At 41.3% G+C, this 17,878-nt stretch overlaps 1 protein-coding gene across 2 annotated transcripts in view; it reads right to left on the reverse strand.

The window, feature by feature from the left end:
* Positions 1 to 2,433: 2,433 nt before the first annotated feature.
* slc6a1b (solute carrier family 6 member 1b) overlaps positions 2,434 to 17,878 on the reverse strand; it is a 35,989-nt gene continuing 20,544 nt past the window's right edge. The window contains exons 13-16 of one of the 2 annotated variants that reach the window (XR_004210117.1): positions 17,648 to 17,748; positions 12,805 to 12,972; positions 4,875 to 6,977; positions 2,434 to 4,836 (exon numbers count right to left, since the gene is read on the reverse strand). Coding sequence is in view for 1 of the 2 variants with exons in the window: in XM_031825795.1 (XP_031681655.1) it covers positions 6,861 to 6,977; positions 12,805 to 12,972; positions 17,648 to 17,748 (386 nt within the window). In the remaining variant the exon portion in view is untranslated. Of the gene's footprint in view, positions 6,978 to 12,804; positions 12,973 to 17,647; positions 17,749 to 17,878 lie in introns of both variants that reach the window. The other variant, XM_031825795.1, reaches the window with a different exon arrangement.

Genomic DNA, 17,878 nt, shown 5'->3' on the forward strand with positions numbered 1-17,878 from the left:
TCGGGTGGTGTAGGTGTCCTGGAGGGCAGGTAGTTTGCCCCCGGTGATGCGTTGTGCAGACCTCACTACCCTCTGGAGAGCCTTACGGTTGTGGGCGGAGCAGTTGCCGTACCAGGCGGTGATACAGCCCGCCAGGATGCTCTCGATTGTGCATCTATAGAAGTTTGTGAGTGCTTTTGGTGACAAGCCAAATTTCTTCAGCCTCCTGAGGTTGAAGAGGCGCTGCTGCGCCTTCTTCACGATGCTGTCTGTGTGAGTGGACCAATTCAGTTTGTCTGTGATGTGTATGCCGAGGAACTTAAAACTTACTACCCTCTCCACTACTGTTGCATCGATGTGGATAGGGGGGTGTTCCCTCTGCTGTTTCCTGAAGTCCACAATCATCTCCTTAGTTTTGTTGACGTTGAGTGTGAGGTTATTTTCCTGACACCACACTCCGAGGGCCCTCACCTCCTCCCTGTAGGCCGTCTCGTCGTTGTTGGTAATCAAGCCTACCACTGTTGTGTCGTCCGCAAACTTGATGATTGAGTTGGTGGCGTGCGTGGCCACGCAGTCGTGGGTGAACAGGGAGTACAGGAGAGGGCTCAGAACGCACCCTTGTGGGGCCCCAGTGTTGAGGATCAGCGGGGTGGAGATGTTGTTGCCTACCCTCACCACCTGGGGGCGGCCCGTCAGGAAGTCCAGTACCCAGTTGCACAGGGCGGGGTCGAGACCCAGGGTCTCGAGCTTGATGACGAGCTTGGAGGGTACTATGGTGTTGAATGCCGAGCTGTAGTCGATGAACAGCATTCTCACATAGGTAATCCTCTTGTCCAGATGGGTTAGGGCAGTGTGCAGTGTGGTTGAGATTGAGATTGCATCGTCTGTGGACCTATTTGGGCGGTAAGCAAATTGGAGTGGGTCTAGGGTGTCAGGTAGGGTGGAGGTGATATGGTCCTTGACTAGTCTCTCAAAGCACTTCATGATGACGGAAGTGAGTCGTTTAGCTCAGTTACCTTAGCTTTCTTGGGAACAGGAACAATGGTGGCCCTCTTGAAGCATGTGGGAACAGCAGACTGGTATAGGGTTTGATTGAATATGTCCGTAAACACACCGGCCAGCTGGTCTGCGCATGCTCTGAGGGCGCGGCTGGGGATGCCGTCTGGGCCTGCAGCCTTGCGAGGGTTAACACATTTAAATGTTTTACTCACCTCGGCTGCAGTGAAGGAGAGTCCGCATGTTTTCGTTGCAGGCCGTGTCAGTGGCACTGTATTGTCCTCAAAGCGGGCAAAAAAGTTATTTAGTCTGCCTGGGAGCAAGACATCCTGGTCCGTGACTGGGCTGGTTTTCTTCTTGTAGTCCGTGATTGACTGTAGACCCTGCCACATACCTCTTGTGTCTGAGCCGTTGAATTGAGATTCTACTTTGTCTCTATACTGACGCTTGGCTTGTTTGATAGCCTTGCGGAGGGAATAGCTGCACTGTTTGTATTCGGTCATGTTACCAGTCACCTTGCCCTGATTAAAAGCAGTGGTTCGCGCTTTCAGTTTCACGCGAATGCTGCCATCAATCCACGGTTTCTGGTTAGGGAATGTTTTAATCGTTGCTATGGGAACGACATCTTCAACGCACGTTCTAATGAACTCGCACACCGAATCAGCGTATTCGTCAATGTTGTTATTTGACGCAATACGAAACATATCCCAGTCCACGTGATGGAAGCAGTCTTGGAGTGTGGAATCAGATTGGTCGGACCAGCGTTGGACAGACCTCAGGGCGGGAGCTTCTTGCTTTAGTTTCTGTCTGTAGGCAGGGATCAGCAAAATGGAGTCGTGGTCAGCTTTTCCGAAAGGAGGGCGGGGCAGGGCCTTATAATAATGAATTCATATCTTGTTATTAAGTCAAGGTTGCTCACGTCTTGTTAGATGATTTAATAATAAGCTTATCAATGGTAATTTTGGAGGATTAAAAAATTTGACGTGAAAAAAAATATTTAAAATATTTCATTATTCAAAGGAAAGGTCACCAATATATAAATCATATTATTTTATCATGTGTATTAAAAAAGGACAGGATTCCATTCTTCACAATGTAGAAGAATCCCATTGTTCCTGCATTGTGATGAAACTAAAATCTGTCATTTAAAATCCAAATGACATGTTCCCAATAGGTGCACATTGTCTGATGGATCTCATTTTAGTACACGGTGCTTTTAAGGTGAGAGATGCAGTTATTGTGTCAAGCGTTTACTATACTGTTCTCCGGTCTCAGTGTCATGCCATAATATCCCTTTACTGATTTATAAAACACTACTTTATTTTTGTAATACTACATCTAATAACATTTTAAATCTGATTTTAATACATTTGTTTGAAATAATTCAGCTGTAAAAATATATATATAATATACAAATATTTCCCCCATAAAAAAAGATATACATGATGAAAGCACACGTTATAATCTATAGTTCTTTATTTACTTCTGCAGATAACATATATGGCAATCATGCTTTTTCATATAACACCATCTAACGACATGTATTATATATTGTACATAGAATATTTTACATTAGGCCCATGAGACTGGTAGAAATATACAAAACAAGATTCTTTGACTAGACAAGTGTATCTATGATTTAATTATTCTACTATTATTGTTATTGCCATCTATATTTTTTTTTACATTTCAGAAAGATATATATAATATAAGATCTATGTGCTTTAGTTTCTGAAATAATCCTATTATTGCAGAAAACAGCAAATAATAGCAGATATTTTTCAACATTTAGACAAGAAAAAACTCATATGGACATTCACAGTTACATGTATAACACAGTAGAGTTTTACAACATCATTTAAGACAGAAAACTGCAGTATGGTAACTTTATACAAAATTAATGGGAACCTTAATTCATTGCACATTTTAGTTTTATATTCTTTGCAGAGACTAAAATGACTCATTTAAACCAGATCCTTGTCATTTGTCGCTGCCATGGAAACAAACTAGTTTAATCTTTATAGAAACACAACTTTGATCATTTGCTTGGATTACTATATAATCGGTCTAGATATGTATATGTATATATACAGTACTAATCGGTCTACACAGTGGGGAGAACAAGTATTTGATACACTGCCGATTTTGCAGGTTTTCCTACTTACAAAGCACGTAGAGGTCTGTAATATTTATCATAGGTACACTACAACTGTGAGAGACGGAATCTAAAACAAAAATCCAGAAAATCACATTGAATGCATTTGCCCCACTGTATATGTATATGTATATATACAGTACTAATCAACAGTTTGGACAAATCTACTAATTTCAGGGTTTTTTCTTTATTTGTACTATTTTCTACATTGTAGAATAAAAGTGAAGACAGAAAAACTATGAAATAACACATATGGAATCATGTAGTAACCAAAAAAGAGTTAAACAAATATAGAAGTAGTCACACTTCGCCTTGGCATTCTCTCAACCAGTTTCACCTGGAATGATTTTCCAACCGTCTTGAAGTTCCCACATATGCTGAGCACTTGTTGGCTTCTTTTCCTTCACTCCGTGGTCCAACTCCTCCCAAATCATCTCAGTTTGGTTACTACATGATTCCATATGTGTTACTTCATAGTTTTGATGTATTCACTATTATTCTACAATGTAGAAAAATAAAGAAAAACCTTTTTAATGAGTAGGTGTGTGCGTATTTTTGATTGATACTATATATATTTATTTATTGAAAAACAACTTGATAATTAATGTTTCCTTTTTCCAAAAAAATAAAAAATAAAATAATAATTTCAGTAGTAATATTGGCCTATGTTTTCGGACCAGGGTAGGTTGTGGTCCCTCTATAACGCTTCTCTTTCAGAACCTGACATAGGAAACCTGCACAGTCAGACTAGGACTAGAATGATTGACTAACAACAGACGACTGGCTATCATCTCAGTAGTTTCAGCAGATAATTTGGTCACTTTTCACGACTGTTCCTGAGGTCTGGACTAATGTGGGAAACAAGTTTGAAGTTAAACAGTATCTCTGGATTGTTAGAAGGAATTGTCATTCAGTCACTGCTCAAATGCTACTTCTGTGATAATAATGCTTATAGTACTGTGTTATCTGGATTGATGGGATGGGAGGGATATGTCTCATGTCAATAGGTTGGTCATCTATTTTTTATTGACATGTGTATGATTTTGGTCCATCTCACTCTTACATAGAACACATCCTACAAAATGATTCTTAAAAAAAAAAAAGTTATTGTTCTTTAGAAAACAAAGATACAATTGTAACAGTCTCTGGTATGATAATGTTAATCTGCATTTTGTAATAGTCATACCGAATGGGAAGTTTTGAGATCCACACTGGCCTTTGTGCTTTTCAAAGGGTTGCTCCCGGGAAAATAAGTAAGGGGTAAAATAGTGGTAAAAATGGCCGGATCTTGGAAAACAGTGATAATATTATATACATAGATATGGAGATTTGGCCTTTCAGGTTGCACTTTCCCATAATGGTCATTGCTTATAATTGGTCAATATTCAACTCCACTATGCATCTTTCATTTTGCATTTTAATTTCACTACTTTCTGTAACACATTCCATTCCTTTTTCTATATTTATTTTAAATAAAAACACATATGAATTATAATCTATATATAACCTTTTTACAATAATTGTAATTTTTAATAGATTAATTTAAGTAAATATCTTAAATTAGCACAGTAGTGTTGAATCATATTGGGCCTCCAAATTTAAATTATAATTCAAATTACAGTAATTTTCTAGATAATAATTTCAAAAAAGACTAAAATGTTTTGCATATGAAATAGAACCGTTGACAATAACATCATGCACATAGCCTTTCTTCATTCTGATCTGGCTAGTTAATCTACTTTACCTTTCTTCATTCTGATCTGGCTAGTTAATCTACTTTACCTTTCTTCATTCTGATCTGGCTAGTTAATCTACTTTACCTTTCTTCATTCTGATCTGGCTAGTTCATCTACTTTACCTTTCTTCTTTCTGATCTGGCTAGTTAATCTACTTTACCTTTCTTCATTCTGATCTGGCTAGTTATCTACTTTACCTTTCTTCATTCTGATCTGGCTAGTTAATCTACTTTACCTTCATTCTGATCTGGCTAGTTAATCTACTTTACCTTCATTCTGATCTGGCTAGTTAATCTACTTTACCTTCATTCTGATCTGGCTAGTTCATCTACTTTACCTTTCTTCTTTCTGATCTGGCTAGTTAATCTACTTTACCTTTCTTCTTTCTGATCTGGCTAGTTAATCTACTTTACCTTTCTTCTTTCTGATCTGGCTAGTTAATCTACTTTACCTTTCTTCTTTCTGATCTGGCTAGTTAATCTACTTTACCTTTCTTCTTTCTGATCTGGCTAGTTAATCTACTTTACCTTTCTTCTTTCTGATCTGGCTAGTTAATCTACTTTACCTTTCTTCTTTCTGATCTGGCTAGTTAATCTACTTTACCTTTCTTCTTTCTGATCTGGCTAGTTAATCTACTTTACCTTTCTTCTTTCTGATCTGGCTAGTTAATCTACTTTACCTTTCTTCTTTCTGATCTGGCTAGTTAATCTACTTTACCTTTCTTCTTTCTGATCTGGCTAGTTAATCTACTTTACCTTTCTTCTTTCTGATCTGGCTAGTTAATCTACTTTACCTTTCTTCTTTCTGATCTGGCTAGTTCATCTACTTTACCTTTCTTCTTTCTGATCTGGCTAGTTAATCTACTTTACCTTTCTTCTTTCTGATCTGGCTAGTTCATCTACTTTACCTTTCTTCTTTCTGATCTGGCTAGTTAATCTACTTTACCTTTCTTCTTTCTGATCTGGCTAGTTAATCTACTTTACCTTTCTTCTTTCTGATCTGGCTAGTTCATCTACTTTACCTTTCTTCTTTCTGATCTGGCTAGTTAATCTACTTTACCTTTCTTCTTTCTGATCTGGCTAGTTCATCTACTTTACCTTTCTTCTTTCTGATCTGGCTAGTTCATCTACTTTACCTTTCTTCTTTCTGATCTGGCTAGTTAATCTACTTTACCTTTCTTCATTCTGATCTGGCTAGTTAATCTACTTTACCTTTCTTCTTTCTGTTTTACTCCTTTTTTTTTAACAAACCAACAAAAGAAAAAAGAAAAAAAATGTTAAGAAAAAAAAGAAAACAAAATAGTAATCAGGTTGGTCACATGTTTCCCCTGGAGGTAGGTGATTAGATAGACATCAAAGTCTTTTTTTTTTCATCTCAAATAGAACACTTTTCCCTATGTAGTGCACTACTTTAGACCAGGACCCATAGGGAATAGGGTTCCATTTGACCAGGGCCCAGAGGGAATAGGGTACCATTTGACCAGGGCCCAGAGGGAATAGGGTTCCATTTGACCAGGGCCCATAGGGAATAGGGTTCCATTTGACCAGGGCCCAGAGGGAATAGGGGGCCATTTGACCAGGGCCCATAGGGAATAGGGGGCCATTTGACCAGGGCCCAGAGGGAATAGGGTACCAAGGCCCATAGGGAATAGGGTACCAAGGCCCATAGGGAATAGGGTACCATTTGACCAGGGCCCAGAGGGAATAGGGTTCTATTTGACCAGGGCCCAGAGGGAATAGTGTACCATTTGACCAGGGCCCATAGGGAATAGGGTACCATTTGACCAGGGCCCAGAGGGAATAGGGTTCTATTTGACCAGGGCCCAGAAGGACTAGTACCTATATGAAACACTATCTATATTGGCCCTGGTCAAAAGCAGTGTAACTACATAGGTAATTGTGTGCCATTTGAGATGAATCCCTTGGTTGCGTTTCACCTTGATTACGTTGTTTTCTGCAGAGAGTTTGCCTCGAGGGTTTAGGATGTAACAAGGTCTAAATGTAAGCCTCTTCAGTGGCCAGGTTCTCTGCTTCTGCTGCAGTCTGCTCAGGGCCGTTCTCCTGGCGTTCTCCTTTCACCATCATCGGGGGCTGGATCATTATCCGCAGACGCTGCAATGTGCGAGAGAACGATACATTTAAAATACGCCCGTTGTGCTGGATTCTTTAGGCTTTCACATTGTTAAGTTACAACGTTGCCACGCCATCTGCAAACGCTGCAAAGAAACGATACGTTTCAACAACAACAACAAAAATTTCAGTCTGCTTGTTGACATTTGTAGCCCTTTCCTGCAGTCAAATTATCTACTGGCCTCATTAGTGGAATGTTATTCTTATTTTTTTTTCATAATTTAATAAGGACAAAAACATTATTTCAAAAAAAGACGCAAAAAATTCAGTGTTTCTATGTCAAGCGGTGTTGTTATATTTCAGACTTCTGTGATTTATATAAAGTGTAATATTGGGAGGCAAACTCAAAATGGAATACATTTCAACTATATCTGACATGGTACAGGTATCTTCTTCTTTTTTTAGGCACATAAACCATGTGTAGATTTGTTTAGGACTTACCAAGAAACACTCTGCGTGACCCTGATTTAGCCCACTGCAGTAAATTAAGCTTTCACATTGCTACCATCGAATATCTTGTTATTATGCTATACATTGTGTCATGATGCACTAGATAGCTAGCTGTCTCAGTGTCTGCGAGAACCTACTTCCATCTGTTGCTTGACACATACTAATCAAGTGAACTGATTGCTACAATTTAGGCAATCAAGACTCCACTGACTGACACAAAAGGGGCTGACAGCTGCTCGTCTCGTTGCAAGTGATGACTGCAGCAGCGCCTCCATCCTTGACAACAACCGAACCAACAATTACGGATCAGCCTTTCACTGCAAGCTGCAGCTGAACAGCGATCACGTGACTGACCGGCCTCATACTCCTCTCTGTGACCTTTTTCAACTGAACATCTATGTCTATTTCTATGTCTATCTGTCTGTCTATGTCTCTTTCTCTATGTCTGTCTATGTCTATGTCTATATATGTCTATTTCTCTGTCTGTCGATTTCCCTGTCTATTTCTATGTCTATTTCGGTCTATTTCTATGTCAATGTCTCTTTCTCTATGTCTGTCTATGTCTATATGTCTATTGCTCTGTCTATGTCTATGTCTACATGTCTATGTCTATATGTCTATTTCTCTGTCTATTTCTCTATGTCTATTTCCCTGTCTGTCTATTTCCCTGTCTATCTATTTCCCTGTCTGTCGATTTCTATGTCAGTGTCTATTTCTCTATGCCTATTTCTATAGCTATGTTTATTTCTATGTCTATTTCTATGTCTATGTCTGTTTCTATCTATATTTCTCTGTCTATTTCTATGTCTATGTCTATTTCTATCTCTATTTCTCTGTCTATTTCTATGTCTATGTCTGTTTCTATCTCTATTTCTCTGTCTATTTCTATGTCTCTGTCTGTTTCTATCTCTATTTCTCTGTCTATTTCTATGTCTATGTCTGTTTCTATCTCTATTTCTCTGTCTATTTCTATGTCTATGTCTGTTTCTATCTCTATTTCTCTGTCTATTTCTATGTCTATGTCTGTTTCTATCTCTATTTCTCTGTCTATTTCTATGTCTATGTCTATTTCTCTGTCTATTTCTATGTCTATGTCTATATATGTCTATCTCTATGTCTATTTCTCTATGTCTATTTCTCTATGTCTGTCGATTTCCCTGTCTATTTCTATGTCGATGTTTATTTCTGTCTATTTCTATGTGTGTTTCTGTCTATTTCTCTATGTTTAATTCTGTCTATTTCTACGGTGCATTCGGAAAGTATTCAGACCCCTTGACTTTTTCCACATTTTGTAACGTTTCAGCCTTGTTCTAAATGGATGAAATAATGTTTTCCTCATCCATCTGCACACTATACTCCATGATGACAAAGCGAAAACAGGTTTTTAGACATTTTTGTAAATGTATTTCAAATAAAAAACAGAAAGACCTTATTTACATCAGTATTCAGAACCTTTGCTTTGAGACATGAAATTGAGCTCAGGTGCGTCCGTGTTTCCATTGACCATCCTTGAGATGTTTCTACAACTTGATTGGAGTCCACCTTTGGTCAATTCAATTGATTAGACATGGTTTGGAAAGGCACACATCTGTCTATATAAGGACCCACAGTTGACAGTGCATGTCAGAGCAAAAACCAAGCCATGAGGTTGAAGGAGTTGTCCGTAGAGCTATGAGACAGGATTGTGTCGAGGCACAGATCTGGGAAGGGTACCCAAAAAAAAGATTCTCTGGTCTGAAAATAGCTGTGCAGTGACGCTCGCCATCAAACCTGACAGAGCAGAATGGGAGAAACTCCCCAAATACAGGTGTGCAAAGCTTGTAGCATCATACCCAAGAAGACTCGTGGCTGTAATCATTGCTAAAGGTGCTTCAACAAATTACTGAGTAAAGGGTCTGAATACTTACGTAAATGTGATTTCAGTTTTTTATTTTGTATAAATTTGCAAAAATTTCTAAACCTGTTTTTGCTTTGTCATTATGGGGTATTTTTGGGCAAGACCTGAAAACGTCTGTCTAGCAAAAAGAATAATGAATAATGGGCAAAGGGAGTGGGAAGCTCTTAGAGATTTACCCAGAAAGAGAAGGGAGTGGGAAGCTCTTTACCCAGAAAGAGAAGGGAGTGGGAAGCTCTTTACCCAGAAAGAGAAGGGAGTGGGAAGCTCTTAGAGATTTACCCAGAAAGAGTCACATCTGTAATCTCTGGTCAAAAGTGTTTCTTTAAATTACTGACTCAGGGGTGTGAATACTTATGTAAATGAGATATTTCTGTATTTAATTTTCAATAAATGTGCTGACATTTATCTAAACATGTTTTCCATTTGTGCATGTGGGGTATTGTGTGTAGATGCCACCTGAGGTCTCTTCACAGTTCCCAAGTCCAGAACAGACTATGGGAGGTGCACAGTACTACATAGAGCCATGACTACATGGAACTCTATTCCACAGTACTACATAGAGCCATGACTACATGGAACTCTATTCCACAGTACTACATAGAGCCATGACTACATGGAACTCTATTCCACAGTACTACATAGAGCCATGACTACATGGAACTCTATTCCACAGTACTACATAGAGCCATGACTACATGGAACTCTATTCCACAGTACTACATAGAGCCATGACTACATGGAACTCTATTCCACAGTACTACATAGAGCCATGACTACATGGAACTCTATTCCACAGTACTACATAGAGCCATGACTACATGGAACTCTATTCCACAGTACTACATAGAGCCATGACTACATGGAACTCTATTCCAGAGTACTACATAGAGCCATGACTACATGGAACTCTATTCCACAGTACTACATAGAGCCATGACTACATAGAACTCTATTCCACAGTACTACATAGAGCCATGACTACATGGAACTCTATTCCACAGTACTACATAGAGCCATGACTACATGGAACTCTATTCCACAGTACTACATAGAGCCATGACTACATGGAACTCTATTCCACAGTACTACATAGAGCCATGACTACATGGAACTCTATTCCACAGTACTACATAGAGCCATGACTACATGGAACTCTATTCCACAGTACTACATAGAGCCATGACTACATGGAACTCTATTCCACAGTACTACATAGAGCCATGACTACATGGAACTCTATTCCACAGTACTACATAGAGCCATGACTACATGGAACTCTATTCCACAGTACTACATAGAGCCATGACTACATGGAACTCTATTCCACAGTACTACATAGAGCCATGACTACATGGAACTCTATTCCACAGTACTACATAGAGCCATGACTACATGGAACTCTATTCCACAGTACTACATAGAGCCATGACTACATGGAACTCTATTCCACAGTACTACATAGAGCCATGACTACATGGAACTCTATTCCACAGTACTACATAGAGCCATGACTACATGGAACTCTATTCCACAGTACTACATAGAGCCATGACTACATGGAACTCTATTCCAGAGTACTACATAGAGCCATGACTACATGGAACTCTATTCCAGAGTACTACATAGAGCCATGACTACATGGAACTCTATTCCACAGTACTACATAGAGCCATGACTACATGGAACTCTATTCCACAGTACTACATAGAGCCATGACTACATGGAACTCTATTCCACAGTACTACATAGAGCCATGACTACATGGAACTCTATTCCACAGTACTACATAGAGCTATGACTACATGGAACTCTATTCCACAGTACTACATAGAGCCATGACTACATGGAACTCTATTCCACAGTACTACATAGAGCCATGACTACATGGAACTCTATTCCACAGTACTACATAGAGCCATGACTACATGGAACTCTATTCCACAGTACTACATAGAGCCATGACTACATGGAACTCTATTCCAGAGTACTACATAGAGCCATGACTACATGGAACTCTATTCCAGAGTACTACATAGAGCCATGACTACATGGAACTCTATTCCACAGTACTACATAGAGCCATGACTACATGGAACTCTATTCCACAGTACTACATAGAGCCATGACTACATGGAACTCTATTCCACAGTACTACATAGAGCCATGACTACATGGAACTCTATTCCACAGTACTACATAGAGCTATGACTACATGGAACTCTATTCCACAGTACTACATAGAGCCATGACTACATGGAACTCTATTCCACAGTACTACATAGAGCCATGACTACATGGAACTCTATTCCACAGTACTACATAGAGCCATGACTACATGGAACTCTATTCCACAGTACTACATAGAGCCATGACTACATGGAACTCTATTCCACAGTACTACATAGAGCCATGACTACATGGAACTCTATTCCACAGTACTACATAGAGCCATGACTACATGGAACTCTATTCCACAGTACTACATTGAGCCATGACTACATGGAACTCTATTCCACAGTACTACATAGAGCCATGACTACATGGAACTCTATTCCACAGTACTACATAGAGCCATGACTACATGGAACTCTATTCCACAGTACTACATAGAGCCATGACTACATGGAACTCTATTCCACAGTACTACATAGAGCCATGACTACATGGAACTCTATTCCACAGTACTACATAGAGCCATGACTACATGGAACTCTATTCCACAGTACTACATAGAGCTATGACTACATGGAACTCTATTCCACAGTACTACATAGAGCCATGACTACATGGAACTCTATTCCACAGTACTACATAGAGCCATAACCACATAAAGTAACTCATGCAAGCAGTACAATCAGATTTATAAAAACAGATAAAAATAGACCTTATGGAACAGCGGGGACTGTGAAGAGACACACACACTCTACACACACGTCAACATGGATTGTGTGTTGTAGATCTGTGGTAGTAGAGCAGTGGCCTGAGCTGCTGCTTTGGCAGGAACTAATGGGGATCCATAATAAACCCCAGGAAGAGTAGCTGCTGCCTTGGCAGGAACTAATGGGGATCCATAATAAACCCCAGGAAGAGTAGCTGCTGCCTTGGCAGGAACTAATGGGGATCCACATTAAACTCCAGGAAGAGTAGCTGCTGCCTTGGCAGGAACTAATGGGGATCCAAAATAAACCCCAGGAAGAGTAGCTGCTGCCTTGGTAGGAACTAATGGGGATCCAAAATAAACCCCAAGAAGAGTAGCTGCTGCCTTGGTAGGAACTAATGGGGATCCAAAATAAACCCCAGGAAGAGTAGCTGCTGCCTTGGTAGGAACTAATGGGGATCCATAATAAACCCCAGGAAGAGTAGCTGCTGCCTTGGCAGGAACTAATGGGGATCCATAATAAATACAATATATATATATAGTGATTGGCAGCATCTGAGGAAGAAAGAAGAAGATGTCCATACCTCTTTGTAATCCCCCTTGAGGTTGAGGAACATATAGATCATGTATCCAGGTATCAGGAGCATGGAGGACAATGCCATGCACCAACCTACTCCCTGTCCCCAGGCCGGGAACACGTAGTTGTTCATGGTGAGAGGAACCATCTGGACAGCACTGAACAGGAACACTCCCTGGAAGGGAAGACAGAAGAACAACCTGGTCACGAAACAACGGAAGCCTTAGTGCTTTATTGTGTTTATTGTCCTCTATATTGTTTATGTATCCTCGTTTTTTAAATTATCTACTAAATTCAAATCAATCAATCGACCTGGTTACATCCCAGACACAAACCAAAATCGAGCTGTTTTTTTTCTATCCGTCGGACAGAAGGGCAGCGTCCTGTAAACTCAAGTGGGGTGGTGATGTGTGTCTCTATGTTAACAACAGCTGGTGCACGGTCTCTAATATTAAGGAAGTAATTGAAGTTGTCCTGAGTTAGAATACCTCACGATGAGCTGTAAACCATACCATTTATGAAAAAGATTTATCTATAATTTTTTATTTTTTTATTTTTTTATTTCACCTTTATTTAACCAGGTAGGCTAGTTGAGAACAAGTTCTCATTTGCAACTGCGACCTGGCCAAGATAAAGCATAGCAGTGTGAGCATACAACAAAGAGTTACACATGGAGTAAACAATTAACAAGTCAATAACACAGTAGAAAACAAAGGGGGGGTCTATATACAATGTGTGCAAAAGGCATGAGGAGGTAGGCAAATAATTACAATTTTGCAGATTAACACTGGAGTGATAAAAGATCAGATGGTCATGTACAGGTAGAGATATTGGTGTGCAGAAGAGCAGAAAAGTAAATAAATAAAAACAGTATGGGGATGAGGTAGGTGAAAAGGGTGGGCTATTTACCAATAGACTATGTACAGCTGCAGCGATCGGTTAGCTGCTCAGATAGCTGATGTTTGAAGTTGGTGAGGGAGATAAAAGTCTCCAACTTCAGCGATTTTTGCAATTCGTTCCAGTCACAGGCAGCAGAGTACTGGAATATTCTTAGCTGTCTATTTACCACCACAAACCGATGCACTAAGACCACAATCAATGAGCTGTTATTGGGCCATAAGCAAAAGAAGAAAATAGTCACGAGAGGCGGCGCCCCTAGTGGACCGTGATTTTAACGCAGGAAAACTGAAATCCATTTTACCTCATTTCTACCTTGGTTTTGCTAGTTGGAGTTTTTAGGCTGGGTTTCTGTACAGCACTTTGAGATATCAGCTGATCTAAGAAGGGCTTCATAAATACATTTGATTTGATTTTGATTTGATGAACTGTAGCAGGAAGTAGCAGTGACTCGCTCAATACAGATGAAGCGGATGCTAGGCTACAGGACTGTTTCGCACAGAATGGATGTTCACAGAATGTGTTCCTGGATTCATCTGATAACAAGAGTTTTACCACATCACCGGATTAATTTAATAAGTGCATCGAAGACGTCATCCCCCATATAGGTACATTTCCCAACCAGAAGCCATGGATTACAGGCAACATCCGCAACTGAGCTAAAGGGTAGAGCTTCCTCTTACAAGGAGCGGGACACTAATCCGGACGCTTATAAGAAATCCTGCTACACCCTCCGAGGAACCATCAAACAGGCAAAGCTTCAATAAAGGACGGAGATCGAATCTGTACGTACATACCCCAACCAGAAGCCATGGATTACAGGCAACATTCACACTGAGCTAAAGGGTAGAGCGGCCGCTTTCAAGGAGCGGGACTCTAACACGGAAGCTTATAAGAAATCCCGCTATGCCCTCCAACTAACCATCAAACAGGCAAAGCAGGACTAAGATCGAATCGTACCGGACGAGCTAAATGCCTTGTATGCTCGCTTCGAGGCAAGCAACACAGAACCATGCATGAGAGCATCAGCTGTTCTGGACGACTGTGTGATGACGCTCTCCGTAGCCGATGTGATTAAGAGGTTTTAACATTCACAAGACCGCAGAGCCAGACTGGTTACCAGCACGCATACTCAGAGCATGCGCTGACCAACTGGCAAGTGTTTTCACTGACATTAAAACCTCTCCCTGTCTGAGTCTGTAATACCAACATGTTTCAAGCAGACCACCATAGTGCCTGTGCCCAAGAACACTAAGGTAACCTGTCTAAATGACTATCGCCCCGTAGCACTCACGTCTGCAGCCATGAAATGCTTTGAAAGGCTGATCATGACTCACATCAATACCATCATCCCAGAAACCTTAGACGCACACCGATTTGCATATCGCCCCAAAAGATCCACCGATGACTCAATCTCAATTGCACTTCACATTGCCCTTTCCCACCTGGACAAAAGGAAAACCTACTTGAGAATGCTGTTCATTGACTACAGCTGAGCGTTCAACACCATAGTGCCCACAAAGCTCATCACTAAGCTGAGGACCCTGGGACTGAACACCTCCCTCTGCATCCTGGACTTCCTGACGGGCTGCCCCAGGTGCTGAGGGTAGGCAACAACACATCCGACACGCTATACCTCAACACGGGGGCCCCTCAGGTGTGCGTGCTTAGTCCCTTCCTGTACTCCCTTTTCACCCCATGACTGCGTGGCCACACATGACTCCATCACCATCAGTAAGTGTGCCAATGACCCGACGGTGGTGGGCCTGATTACCAATGACGATGAGACAGCCTATAGGGCCGAAGTCAGAGATCTGGCAGGTGATCGTGGACTACAGGAAAATGGGGGCCAAATACGCCCCCATTCACATCAACAGGGCTGTAGTGGAGAGGATCGGGAGCTTCAAGTTTCTCTGTGTCCACATCACTAAGGAACTATCACGGTCCAAACACCAACACATTCGTGAAGAGGGCACGACAACACCTCTTCCCCCTCAGGAGACTGAACATTTTTGGCTTGGGTCCTCAGATTCTACAGCTGCACCATCGAGAGCATCTTGACTGGCTTCATCACCTCCTCGTATGGCAACTGCTCAGCATTTGACTGTAAGGAGCTACAGAGGGTAGTGTGTACGGCCCAGTACATCACTGGGGCCAAGCTTCCTGCCATACAGGACCTCGATACCAGGCGGTGTCAGAGGAAGGCCCTAAATATTGACAAACACTTCAGCCACCGTAGTCATAGACTGTTCTCTCTGCTACCACACAACTAGCAATACCAGAGTGCCAAGGCTCCTGAAGGCTCCTGAAAGGCTCCTGAACAGCTGCTACCCCCAAGCCATTACAGTGCCTTGCGAAAGTATTCGGCCCCCTTGAACTTTGCGACCTTTTGCCACATTTCAGGCTTCAAACATAAAGATATAAAACTGTATTTTTTTGTGAAGAATCAACAAAAAGTGGGACACAATCATGAAGTGGAACGACATTTATTGGATATTTCAAACATTTTTAACAAATCAAAAACTGAAAAATTGGGCCTGCAAAATTATTCAGCCCCTTTACTTTCAGTGCAGCAAACTCTCTCCAGAAGTTCAGTGAGGATCTCTGAATGATCCAATGTTGACCTAAATGACTAATGATGATAAATACAATCCACCTGTGTGTAATCAAGTCTCCGTATAAATGCACCTGCACTGTGATAGTCTCAGAGGTCCGTTAAAAGCGCAGAGAGCATCATGAAGAACAAGGAACACACCAGGCAGGTCCGAGATACTGTTGTGAAGAAGTTTAAAGCCGGATTTGGATACAAAAAGATTTCCCAAGCTTTAAACATCCCAAGGAGCACTGTGCAAGCGATAATATTGAAATGGAAGGAGTATCAGACCACTGCAAGGTCGCAAAGTTCAAGGGGGCCGAATACTTTCGCAAGGCACTGTAGACTGCTGAACAGTTCATCAAATGGCTACCCTGACTATTTACATTGACCCCCCCTTTTTTTGCATTGGTTCTATCTACACTCACTGGACTCTACCCACACACTCACACATACTACACTGACACGCTCACACACACGCTCACACACACACACACACACAAAACACACATACACACTTTAATACTCTCACACTCTTCACATACGCTGCTGCTACTCTGTAAACTTGGTAAAGTCTATACCTGTTGTATTCGGTGCATGTAACAAATACAATTTGATTTGATTTGACCGAGGTTGTAGGAATATGGAGAGTTGTTAATGACAAAAATAGGCTGTATAGTTTGGTCTTTATTTTTGGCATTAAAAGCCCTCCATATAATAACGCCAAAATTCATGAATTGACATTGATTTGTAGTGCTGTGCTTTGAGAGGGTAGACAGAAGAAAGACAAGGGAGGAGATATAGAGCGAAGGAGAGAGGGGGAGGAAGAGACAGAGGAAGATAGAGAAGGGGGAGGAAGAGAGAGAGAAGGAGAGAGAGGGGGAAAGGAGAGAGAAGGAGAGAGAGGGGGCAGGAGAGAGAGAAGGAGAGAGGGGGAGGAAGAGAGAGAGAGAGGAAGATAGAGAAGGGGGAGGAAGAGAGAGAGAAGGAGAGAGAGGGGGAAAGGAGAGAGAAGGAGAGAGAGGGGAGGGAGAGAGAGAAGGAGAGAGGGGGGGGAAGAGAGAGAAGGAGAGACGGGGGAGGAAGGAAGAGAGAAGGAGAGCGAGGTGGTGGAAGGAAGAGAGAAGGAGAGAAAAGGGGAGGAAGAGAGAGAGAAGGATAGAGGAGGTGGAAAGAGAGGAAGAGAGAGAGGGGGAGGAAGGGAGAGAGGAAGAGAGAGGGGAGAAGGAAAGGAAGAGAGAATGAGAGAAAAGGGGAGGAAGAGAAAGAGAAGGAGAGAGGAGGAAAGAGAGGAAGAGAGAGAGGGGGAGGAAGAGAGAGAGGAGGGGGAAAGGAAGAGAGAATGAGAGAGAGTACTTACAGCCACAATAAGAGGAGTGAACACGACCCAACAGAGCTTCCACCACAGGCAGGGCTTGTGGCCAATCATCTCCTCAATGTTGGCAAGGAACTTATCGGCACCTACAACATACATAAGACATTGTAGGTCAAAGGTCCTATGATGGAAGACAAGAAGCTGCACTCACTGGAAGCAGTCTTAAGATATGGAATTTGGTAGCAGTATCAGAAGCCCAGCACCCAAACCTTTTAC

This window comes from Oncorhynchus kisutch, linkage group LG5, assembly GCF_002021735.2.
Source record: "Oncorhynchus kisutch isolate 150728-3 linkage group LG5, Okis_V2, whole genome shotgun sequence".
In the NCBI taxonomy this organism is placed as follows: Eukaryota; Metazoa; Chordata; class Actinopteri; order Salmoniformes; family Salmonidae; genus Oncorhynchus; species Oncorhynchus kisutch.